Source organism: Monodelphis domestica, chromosome 2 (assembly GCF_027887165.1).
Source record: "Monodelphis domestica isolate mMonDom1 chromosome 2, mMonDom1.pri, whole genome shotgun sequence".
Lineage (NCBI taxonomy): Eukaryota > Metazoa > Chordata > Mammalia > Didelphimorphia > Didelphidae > Monodelphis > Monodelphis domestica.
Genome location: NC_077228.1, coordinates 499759420 through 499772027, shown reverse-complemented (window position 1 = coordinate 499772027; position 12608 = coordinate 499759420). Strand labels below are relative to the sequence as shown.

Here is a 12608-nt window from a genome sequence, read left to right as displayed (position 1 = left end):
TCTTTGAAATTTCAGATACTTTGGGGCCTGATTATATCCTTTGGGTTTACATTGGCAGGTTTTTTTTTCTGGGGGGGGGGTGAGTCAGGATTTTATTAGATTCACCTGGTTGCTTGTAGGTTTCAGGTTCCTTATTAAAACCTTTTTACCTTGTAAGAGAAGTTCTTTCCAAATGTCAAGCATCATTATCATAATGGTTGTTAAAAAGATGTAAATAAAATGAGAATAGCAGAATGATAGAGGTAGAGGAACTAGAGATCTTAATGAGAAAAAAATGTAAATTATTAATTATCTTCATTGGGTGCTTCTATTGCCTAGCCTCTGGGCACACTTACAAAGTAATAATAGAAAGCAAGCACATTAAGGAGACTTAGTACAGGTAAGAACCACACAGCCCTTTCCAAGGATGACTAAGTGTTGTGGTTAGGTGAGAACTGTTTGAAGTATCACAATTCAGACTTCTCCTTGGCAGAAAAGTAATTGTGTTAATTCTCATTGTGTATTCATGTGAGGTGGAATTTAAGAAAAAGTTGACATTTGGGCTGTGAATGAATGAACATTTCTGGGATTAAAATGAGAATAGAATAGAGGTCTAGGAACTTGGATTAAAACAGTTTTTTGATGACTATATCAGTATATTTGCTTTCCTTTTAACTATATGTATTTTATTCATATAAAAATTACATTCTGGAATGGGTTCTGTAGACTTCACCTGACTTGTGCCAAAGCAACCTATAACATAACAAAAGTTAATCCCTGGAATAGAGCATAGTTTTCTTTCCCACCTCCTTTATTTTCCCCCTCCCTCCCCACCTGCTCCCATTTTTTAAAGAAGCTATTTGGAATCCAGTTTTCAGCAATATGCATATGGTTTTTAACCATGAGGAATGAACTAGATAAAAAATTTTTTTATTAAAGTATTGCTTATTACATTCAGCTTTTTGGGTTTGTTTACAGTAGTTTACTATGTACATTTAAATGGAAGTCAGTAGCTTTGTGTGATCAAGTCACCCAGGATATATAAGTTCTTATTGTATGCTTGATATCAGGGGATACAGAGATTGGGGAGGGAGGAGATCCAATTTGCTATGAAGCTTAGTCATATGGGGGATAAAACCCTTGTACAAATCGCTTATCAATTAGGATGGCAGTTTGGAAAAGGAGAGGCAAGAGGACATCAAGAGAGATTTTCTTTCAGAGGGTGGTTTAATTTTTAGCTGTATTGTACAGTGATTCATTATAAGCTAACTGCTGTCTGGAAGGTGCCATTTTTCTCTCTATGAATTTCATTGTGTTTGATTAGAATTAGACTCTAGAATGTCATTAATAGTCTTTTTCCTTGCAATGAGAGGTTACTAGAATTCCTTGACCTCATATTTTGGCTAACTGACTAATAATATCTTTTAGCACAGAATCTTTTGAGGATAAAAATCCTGGTTTTTGTGAAAGGAAAGGCTATTCTCAAACTTTTTGGTCTCAGGACCCTTTTACACTTTTAAAAATTATTGAGCATTCTAAAGAGCTTTTGTTTATGTAGGTAATATCTTTTGTATTAGAAATTAAAATGGTTGAGAATCTAAAATTTCTGTTAAAAATAACAATAATTCGCAATATGTTGGCATTTATGTGAAAAATGTATTTTTTTTAAATAAGAAGACTGATATATTTTTACAAATCTTTTCAATGTCTGACTTAATAGAAAACAGTTGGATTTTCATATAGGCTGTATTGAGTGTACTTTAATATGTTTTGTTTGAAGTATATAAAGAAAATCTGGCTTCACAAAGATATGTATTTGGAAAAGGGAGAATATTTTAATAGGCAAATAATCCCTTAGTACAGATTATGGGCCTGCTGTCAGGAAGATCTGAATTCTAATCTAGCCTCAGACACTTAACTAGTAATGGATCCTGGACAGGTCACTTAACCCTGTTTGCCTCATTTTCCTCATTTGTAAAATGAGCTGGAGAAGGAGATGCCAAACCATTCCAATATCTTTGCCAAGAAAACTCCAAATTGAGGTCATGAAGAGTTGGACAGGACTGAAACTACAGAACAACAACAAATTATTCAGAAAATATTTTTGGCCTCCCTCCCTCCCCCCCCCCGCCCCTTTTTAAGAATTGGATAGCAGCATCTTAAAATAAGTATTTGCCCAATGTTACACAGGTAGTATATATCAGAGGCCAGATGTGAACCTCCATATCTTCCTGACTCCATTGCATATGCCTTGCCTGTTAGGTTATGAAAAATAACATGTGTGCTGCTGAATAGTGTAGCTTTTGCTGAAGTCTAATGCTGACCTGTTCAACCTGTGCTGAAACCAGGAAGGTGGGAGTCAGATCCTGTGCTTGGAATGTGGCCCTTGTTGCCTAATTGTATAATACCTTCCTTCAGGCCAGTCTTGGGGCTTTTTAGTTCAAATAAGGAAAAGATAGAAGGGGAACATGGGATGGAATTCAGTGGTGATTGAACTTATTCACTATTTTCATGAGAAGTTGACTTTTTCCATTCCCCAGAAAGAGCTTAGTTTTCTATACAGAAATAATGACTTGTATATAAGATTTATGTACAGTTATATGTCAAGGGAAATTCTATTAATAAACTTTATGAAAAAGAATAACTGGTGGATATATTAATTTTAATTATAACAGTTAATTATTGATTTTTATTCTCAAGTGGTAAAGCAGAGGGTCCAGGATCAGGAGCTATGAATTGATTTGGGAAGGGATAGTGGGGCTGGTGGGGATGGGGTCAAAGTTTGGGGCTACTAGCCTTGAAAGGAATGATAAAGTGTCACTACCATTAATAACCCCCACCTCCTCCCTAGGGTTAGAGAAGACAGATTAAGGGAAGACTCCACTTTAAAAAAATTACTATCTTAATTTTACGATCACCTTAATTTCTGAATATAGCCCTCCCTTAAGAGTCATTCCTTTTAACAAAAACAAAATGGGGAGACAAGCAATTCAGCAAAACCAATGGCATTTCAATTGAGTTGTACCCTGTATGGTTTTGAGCACTCATAGATACTCCATCCTGCCAGGTAGGGAAGAATATGCATTTTCTTCTCTCTTCTTTTGAAACCAATCTAGCTTGGTCATTAAAGTTAAATAGTATTCATGTTCATTTTTATTCTTCCTATTTATAATATTGTAGTCATTGTGGATATCAATTTTTGTTTGTTTTTTATTTGTAATAGATCCATGATCTCTTGGATTTGGGGGAGGTTCTTTGTCCCTCATCTGAAACTTGAGGCTTTATGCTGTTTCTTGGAGCACTGAGAGATAAAATGACTAGCCTGGGCTCATATTAACCTGTTTATATCTGAGATGGGGTTAGGTCCTTCTTGACTCTAGACAGTTCTGTCTAAACCACCCTGGCTCTCTACCCTTTGTATTTTCCTGGTTATCCCGACTTTACTTTCATTGGATCATACAGGTCTTCCCTTGTTGCTCTGACTCTTTTATCATTTCTTATTCCTTTATTCACATACCAAAATTTGTCTATTTCCTAATTGATGGACATTTACTTTCTTTCCCCATTACTTGTTACCACAAAAAAGGACTGCTCTTATTATTATACTATATGTGAGACCTTTATTTCTGTTTTTAATTTCCTCCAAATATCTGATTAGCAGTGGGGTCTCATGTGAGAAGAGTGGACATTTTAGCTTTTTAAGATAATGTCGGAATTGCTTTCCATAATGATTGGACTAATTCATAGTCTCACTAACAATATCCTATATTCCAGTTTTTTATTAACTGCAAATTTGCTAGTATGACGTGGCCTCAGTAATTTTGATCATCATGCTCTTATGAGTAATTTGGAACAGTCTTTTAGATGGCTAAGAGTATTTTTTTGAGAATCTTTTGATAGCTCCAGCCCACATTGAAAGGGAGGGACAGAAGGTCAAGCTTGACCAGGGGGTGAAAGAGTCCTCTGGCTCCAGCTCACTTCTTGCTGGAATCCTACCAGGATCTCTGCTTCCTAATGGTAAGGTATGGGACAACCAGGCCATAACATCAGCCCTGTCACTTAAGTCTCCTATAATTAGAATCTGAGCTTCTCTAGAAAACAACAACTATCAGGCTTTTCTATTTGAAGCCCTTGGCTCAGTAAGTGTTTAATATATACTTTTTCATTCACGTTGACTTATCAATGGGGTAATGATGGTAGAAATCCTATTTCTTGCTTTTAGAGCAACTGGACATTCAGCTTTGACATGGAGGCCAGAGTTAGAGATACAGCAGCAGTTAGCCTGGGAAAGTCCTTTCCCCCTTGTCTCCCATACCCTTTCCTTCAACCTAGGACCATGATGGTGAACCTATGGCACACGTGCCAAAAAAGGGCTTGCAGGGCACTCTCTGTGGGCACGCCTACAAGTCCTCTTTCCCTTTCCCCCACTCAGGGCAGAGCTGTTCCCTCCCCCCTCTTCATGTGCCTCAGGACATAGTTCACTTTCCCTGTCCCTCTGCCAGTACCCTATTGAGTCTGTGGTGAATGTGATTCTTATGGTGGGGTTGGAGAGGAGCTAGATTTGAGGGGAGTGGAGTGCTTGGGCCACTCTCCTCCTCCTCTCCACATATGTCTCTCATCACCCACCCCTCTGCCTGGTAGCCCAATAGGAGTGCTTCCTCCCTCCCTTATCTGGGATAAGGGTAGTGGGGCAGGGCACATCACTCTGTCTCTAAAAAGTTTGCCATCACTGACCGAGGACCTCAGTCTGTAAAACTATCAGAGAACTATGATCTAGGGTTTGGCTTTTAGGCAAATTTCCCAAGCCCTCCTTTATTTACTTCCCTCATTTCCTTTCTCTCTGCCTTCAGAGACTCCCTTATGCTTAACAAACCTTTACTAGACCCTATTCTCTCAAGCTATCTTTCTCAGCCAGACTCCTAGAAAAAATTTGCCTATACCCATTACCTCCAGTTCTTCTCCTTTCCCCAGTCCTTTCTAATCTAGCTTCTGACCTCATTACTTAACTGAAACTGTTCTTTGAAGTTACTAGTGATTTCTTAATTACTGAACCCCAATGGTCCTTTTTCAGTCTTCATCTTTATTCTACCTACCATCTGGGTTTTGACATCATTGAACACCTCTCCTCAATATTTTTCTCTTGGGTTCTTCTGGTTTCCTTTCTACCTCTTTTGTTTCCTTTGCTGGCTCATTGACCAGACCTCTCTACCTAAATTCAGATCTTCCTCAAGACTTTCTCCAGGATGTTCTTCTCTTATGTCTACATTTTCTTGTGGTAACTTTATCAGTTTCCCTTTCCCAGATTGATATAGCAAGGCTCACTCTCATCTCAAACTCTGCATGTCCCAAAATAGCTTATCTTTCCTGCCATATACTCTCCTCTTTAGATTTCCTGAGTTCAGTTGCAGGCACCACAATTTCCCCAATCTCTTAGGCCCATAACTTGAGCATTACTCTTGTCTCTTCACATACCCTCAACTCACAATTGCCAAATGGTGCAGTTTATGCCTCTGACATTTCCTGTAGCTTCACAAACCTTTCATGTTCTCCTTGCCTCTTATCTAGATTTTTGTAATGGCACCCCAGTTGGCCAAATTGCTTTGAGTTCATCTCCCATGTTTCTGACTGAGTGACTTTGTTTAAGCACAGATCTGATTATATCATCCCTCTACTTAGTAAGCCCCCAGGGCTAAAGTTTTGAAAAGCATTTTTATTGTCTGTCAGATAAAATATAAACTCCCCTGTTTAGTTTTTAAAGATCTTTAACAATGTCCCAATCTATCTTTTTCCTCTTGTATGTAACTCCTTTGGTGCTCTCATTCTAGACAAACTGGTTTCTTCTCTGTTTCTTAAATATGGCAACTGCCCACCTTTTTTCTTCATATCTTTGCTCTAATCATCCCTCATACCTGGAGTGAACTGCCTTCTTACTTTCATCTCATGGAAGCCCTCTCTCCCTTCAAGACTTTTCCTAAGCTTTATCTTCTCTATGAATCCTTTCCTGGTCTATAATTGCTCCTGTCTTCCTTGCCAACTAATTTGTGTTTAACTACTTTGTATTTATTTTCTTTGTTTTGTTTAAACTTAGGTATTCTTTTTTGCCTGTTGTATTTTAATTTAAAATCTAAGAATTTTTGAATTTTTTGTTTGAGATTGTATTTTTATAAAAATCCAAGAATTTTGATTTTTTGTTTAAGATTGTACTTTTATAAAAATTCAAGATTTTGATTTTGTTCGAGAAAAGATCTTCAAGAAAGAAGCTTGAAACTTTTATATCTAGAGAATGAACTGTTGCAGAAAGATGCTGGAAAACCTACACTTCATCAAGAAGATCAAGAATGAACTTTGCATATGATTGATTGAACTGAACTTTGATCGAACATTTATTGTAAATGTACACATTTATGCCAAAAGGGACTGCCCCTAATTTGGCTTTCTGTCAATGCGCCTAGCAAAACATTGGTTTTGCTTTCTTTTCTTTTCTTTTCTTTTCTTTTCTTTTCTTTTCTTTTCTTTTCTTTTCTTTTCTTTTCTTTTCTTTTCTTTTCTTTTCTTTTCTTTTCTTTTCTTTTCTTTTCTTTTCTTTTCTATTTCCTCCCTCAGTATTCTAATTCCTCTTAGAAAATTGAATATTGTGTATATCTATAGTTAGAAATGCATTTAGGATTACAAATTGATTATGTTAAATGATCAATGGGGAGACTAGTCTCCCAATGATCATCAGGGGGGATTGTAAATTTTGAAATTTCTCAGACTTGTGAATGTTAAAAATTTTCCCCAATGGGGAATTCTCAATTGGAACAATTCCCTACTGGGAACATTCCCCATTTTGACTGTGAGAACTCTCCAGGATCAGAAATGGGAGGACCTCTACTCCACCCATACTTAAGACTGCTTTAGGGGAGAAAACTCCTTGCTAAACAATGAAAGTACTTGGATCCATGCTTATGATGAGGCAGGGAGTTCTTTGAGCCATGCCTGTTTTTAGAATTGATACAGTGGGATGCTAGGTACTTATAAAGGTCGGGCAATTGTAAACTTGCCAGAAGCAAAGAGGTGAAAACTTACTTAGAGGTTTTCTCTTGAGGGGATTAGTCGACTCAGCAGTGTTTTCTCTGGTTCAGACTTACTGAGGGGATTAGTCGACCCAGCAGTGTTTTTAGAATGGGTTGTCCTTTGGAAAACGTCTACTGTGATTGGTAGATGTAAGGACTTAGGGGAGGTGACATAGGAGAAAAGCCCCTATATAAGAAAAAGCAGAATCTCTTGAAAGAGAATCCTTTTGGAGAAGTCTCTTATGAGAATCCTTTTGGAGAAAGCTCTCATGAGGATCGCTTGAGGAAGAATCTCTTGAGAGAGGCTCTGGAGAAGGGAAGCTCTTGGAGGACAATCTCAAAGGGCCTCTCTCAAGAGCCTCCAGAGGGACAGAGACCCCTCAGAGGAGCTCCAGCGAGACCTCCTTAGAGATTGTCCTTCAAGAGCTTCCCTTCTCCAGAGCCTCTCTCAAGAGATTTTCCTTAAGCGATCCCTTTTGAAACAGTCTGTGGCTGGAAGGCTCTTTGAGGAGGACTCTGGCTGGAACTCTCTCTGAGGAGACTCTGTCACTAGAATCCTTGCTTAGACAGACCTTGTGGTGAGTGATAAAAGACTGACCGCCTGATCTCTCTCTCTTAAGACTCAGGTCTAGACCATGTTGGCTTAAGGCCCTTCAAACTTATTCCTTTCTTACTCTTTCTCTCTTTCTTTGATTCCTCATTGTATTATTAATTAAAAATCTCTATAAAACCCAGTTGACTTGGGTATATTCATAATTGGGAATATTTCCCTGGCGACCACCTTATATTTGATTTAAAACAAGACACTGTAGTGAAAACATATTTTCTGCGGTCACAATTTACTCACCCACTCTTATATCTACTACAATTTATATCTTCAACTATTTTAACTCTTACAGTTTATGACCCCAACTCTTTTAACTGCCACAGTTTATGGCAGACAACTATTTTAAATATAACACTGTGCCACAATAGTGTGTAAACCTCTTGCATGTAGGGAACTGGGTGTTTGCATTCTCATCACCTAGAACATATATTGGAGCTAGATAAATGCTTGTTGATTAATTGATCTTAAAATAGAGAGGGAAAACAGATTTTCCTATAAAGAAAATAAGATTTTTTCAAATAAATTGCAAATTCTTTCAAAAAGGCTGACCTTTAGCTTTTTTAAGCCTTTTTGGATGATGTCACAGAGTTGTCAGGCTCAGTGGCTTCTCTCCCACTGTCTTTGGCTTGAGGATATCCATGTTTTTTTCTACTTGCAATGCTGAGTGTTCTGGCAGGAGCTGCTTTGTATTGGCTGAAAGAATCTTCTTTTATTGCAGGTATACCTTAAAGAGCCGGAAAAATGACTGACTCCAAGTATTTCACGACCAATAAAAAAGGTAAGGCCAAGTAAATGTGTGAGATCCTCAAGGAAATACAAAGTGTTACTCTCTCCAACTGAGGTCAAATAGAGACTCTTCTCAAGAAGACTAGTGGACGAGGTGAGGTTTATTGTATGTGTCTTTGACTATAGGGCTGTTACAGAGAAACCTCTTGGTGTTTGAAGGTATGGAAGGCAAGCCCATTGTTTCAGTCTGGTTTTAAAAAAAGGGAATTCTGTTTAAAAAAAACATACCCCTCCCTGTCTCCTTTTGGCTTCATAGGAAGAGGGAAAAAAATGCCTATGCCTTTGGCTATAAAAGCTGAAAAAATGGTTGGATACTTCCTCTGGAGCAATAGCATAAGAAATGATAAAGAATGAGCCTTCTGCCTAATCATTTTAGATTCAGGTTGGATGAGAGACAGCCTCCCCAGTCAGAGATTCTTTGATTCCAAAGTCAGCCTAGTGGAATTCTTGAGTTTTGCACTGACAATTAAATCAGGTGCTGCCTTATGTCCAGGTGGTACCACCATGAGCTGGCATGTTGATTTTTCTACCCAGCTGTTGGACTGGGATCATTGCCTGAAAGCTCTTCAGAAATCCTCATTAGATCATATTTCTAAAAATACTACTTTGAACTACTTACTTCTGGAGCTAATACTAGATTTCCTTTTCTCAGCTCACTGGAGTTAGGCAGCTTATCCTTTTAGTCCCAGGTTTTACTATTCAATATTAACTATTTAGAGTTTGCTACTCCTGCTGCTCACAATGCAGCATTATTGGAATCCTGCCATTTGCTCATTTGGAGCTCTCAGAAAATAAATGATGGGAAAAGAGAGAGCTGAATTTCAGCTTTGAATTTTGAGGGAACCAAACTTAGCTGGCCAAACTTTTGACTATACTGCTTTAATTTGCTGACCAAAAATAGGAAATGTTTCATTGCCTCGAAGTACCTAAAAGTGTACTTGCTTTCTGTTCTTAAGTGGATGTTGATTGCATAGATCCCATTAAAAGTGTTTAATTCTTACAAAAATCGTAATGTGTTGGTATCCTCCTTTTCCCAGTTATTATTCCACTGGATAATATTTTAATGCATTTAGATCAAGGATACAAAGATGATTCAACATTAGGAAAAGAATGTATCATTTATTATCCTAAAAACAAAAAAGATCTAAACCACATAATTATATTAACAGTGGAGAGAAAGTCTTTGACAAAGTGTATGATGTTGTTGTTGAAAATGCTTCAATGTAGATGTATAGAAGGAACTTTTTTAGTAGGACATGCTTCTAAAACAAAAAGCAAATATTACATATAAATATAATAGGAAACAGCAGAAGTTTTCTCAGTTAAGAATAGGTAAAATCAGGATGTTTCCTGTTCCTGCTGTTATTTTGTGGAGTTTTAGAAATGCTGGTCATCAGCAATAAGACAAGGGCGAGACAGTAGAGGCATGGAGATAGGGAAAGAGGAGATAAAACTTATCTATTGATGACATTGTGAGTTATTCAAAAATATATTCAAAAATAGGGAATCAGCAAAGAAACTAATTGAGGAATAATAACTTCAGCAAACTTGTAGACAATGAAACTCAATAGCATCTTTATATTCAGGAGAAATATTTAAGAGGGAAGTTCTATTCAAAATAATTACAAAATGCTCAAACTTTTTGGGAGTCAGTTTACCAAAAACTGTGATACCTATATAGATTCAATTTCAAAATATTCCTTAAATAAATTCAGATCTTAAGTAGCTAGAGCATTATTTAGCTTTCATATATGGCCATGCCAGTATAATAAAAATGGCAGTATTATCAAAATTATAGGTTTGGTGCTGTGCTACTGAGATTATCAAAAGGGGATACTCTATAGAGCTAGATAATTGTTTGTTTTTAATGTCTTACTTTCTGGCTTAGAATAGGTACAAGTATTGGTTCCAAGGCAGAAGAGGAGTAAGGGTCAGACAATGGGGGTTAAGTGACTTATCCAGGAAATATTGGAGGCAAATTAGAATCCAGGTTTTTTTGACTTTTTATGCACTGAATTACCTACCTTCTCTGAGCTGGATAATAGGGTTAGGAATCATTTGAAGGAACAAAAGAATAGAACATTAAGGGAAATAATGCAAAAAGGTAGGAGTGAATGTGGAATAGTACATCCAGACCTTACACTATATTATAAAATAGCAATCATCAAAATAATTTGAAATTGGTTAAAAATAGAAAAGTAGATCAGTGGAACATAGTTAAAGAACTATCATAAATCACTGAATTCCATAGATTAATATTTGGTAAACTTTTTTTTTATGGGAAAAACTCCTTATTTGATGAGAATTGCTAGGAAAACTGGCAGAAATTAAGCTTAAACAGAATTTTGCCCCGTAGTCCATAGTAATTTCAAAAATAGATACATGAATTTTGCCTTCTCAACGGGTAGGGAAAGGAGAATTTGAACTGAAGATAAAGTTGGATCCAATTTTTAAAAATGGATACATGAACTGAATATGATATCATTAAAAAATATATATATATACATATATATTTAAATATATATAATTATATTAAAAAGTTCTACATGACTTAGTTGACATTTTGGGACTTGAGATTTATTACCTGCCTATCCATACAGTGAGGTTCTTCTTCAACATATCATGGCTCCACTGGATACCTCTACTTTTGTTTTCTTGTGAATTGCTGCATAGGTCTCTCCTGACACACTTTTTTTTTTCTTTTTGGTAGGAGAGATCTTTGAACTGAAGGCAGAGCTCAACAATGAAAAGAAGGAGAAAAGAAAAGAAGCTGTCAAGAAAGTGATTGCAGCCATGACAGTGGGGAAGGATGTCAGGTAATGGATCACCTACCCCTTCAGTCATCCCCCTATTCTGCCTTCTCTCATTTACTTTTCCCACCTCCTCTTTATGCTTCTTTCTTTGGCAAGCAAGGAAGGAGTCCTCCTTAAAGTCTGTCAGGGCTGACACCTTGGTAATGCCAACTCTTGGGCATCAGCTAATGCTTGAGGGAAAAGATGGTGACTTTGATATTGCCATACACTGATCTAGTTAGAGTCACACTGCCATCTTTGTGAGTCTGTGGGATCAGACCATGTTCATGCAATGTAGAATTGCCTCCGGAGGCAGAAGTTTCCATGCTTCCTGCTTAGTTCAAGTCAGCATTGTCAGTTCTTTAGAACCCTAGAATTCATATGCTGAGTTGGAGAAATTGCTCTATTTTAAGAAATCTATCTGGTTTGAGTAGTTTTTCATATTTCTGTGATTTTGCATAATTATTTTGGACTATGTCAACTTTGAAATTCCTTTACCAGATGCCTGAGACCATGATGCAAGTTTTTATAAAGAATATTTCACTGCAGTTCCTTTCTTTTTGATCACATATTTGACTGAAAGAAGCAGAGCATATGAGAATGACTAGACATATTTTTGGTTTATGATGAAAAAATGTTTATTTCATAGAACAAAATGCAGCATTTGAAGACCTTTCTTCAACAGGGTTCCTATTATGCATATTCTAGTATCATATAAGAAACATGTAATAACAAAGGTAACACTATTCAGCCCTCTGATAAGTAATGTAAAGCAAGGAAGAACTCCTTAAAACAGGGAGACTTGTGCTTTACCAAAACCATTTGCCATATGTTCATGACAGTGTTCAAAAGGAAGAGGGAATTGGTGAGATAATCCAGACATTCCTGTTTGTGAAGGACATTTTGGAGCTTCCTGAATGAAATCTGTAATCACTCAGGAGAATATGTTCAGATTATTCCCACAGGAAGAGTTAAATAGAAGAATGCCTGTTGTCTGCGTTGATATGTAGTCAATTGCACAGTGTGTAGAGCTAGCCTTCGGCTGTATGAGCGTTGGACAGATACTATAAATGGGATAGTGACCTGAGCCCACAATTCAATATGAGGAAGACAGTGGGCTAGATTGACTTCAGGGAATTGCAGTCCTGATAATGACCCCAGCCTTCTGTTGAGACAAAAAGTTTTTTTAAAATGTTTTTTTCCAGTTATATGTAAAAACAATTTAAACATTTAAAAAAGTTTTGAGTTCCAAATTTTCTTCTTCCTTTCCCTATACCTTATTGAGAAAGTAAGCAATTTGATATAGGTTAGAAATATGTAGTCAGTGCAAAACATTTCCATATTAGCCATTTTTGTGAAAGAAAACACAGACCAAAAAACCCAAATATG

General features: G+C 36.9%; 1 protein-coding gene across 5 annotated transcripts in view; it reads left to right on the top strand.

Moving 5' to 3' along the window:
* Nucleotides 1-12608, top strand: part of AP2B1 (adaptor related protein complex 2 subunit beta 1) — a 145695-nt gene that overhangs the window by 7144 nt on the left and 125943 nt on the right. For all 5 annotated transcript variants that reach the window (XM_001367661.4, XM_007485512.3, XM_016429229.2 and 2 more), the window contains exons 2-3: nucleotides 8360-8419; nucleotides 11138-11243. In XM_001367661.4, the coding sequence (XP_001367698.1) occupies nucleotides 8383-8419; nucleotides 11138-11243 (143 nt within the window). In that variant the 5' untranslated portion in view covers nucleotides 8360-8382. The remainder of the gene's footprint in view (nucleotides 1-8359; nucleotides 8420-11137; nucleotides 11244-12608) is intronic.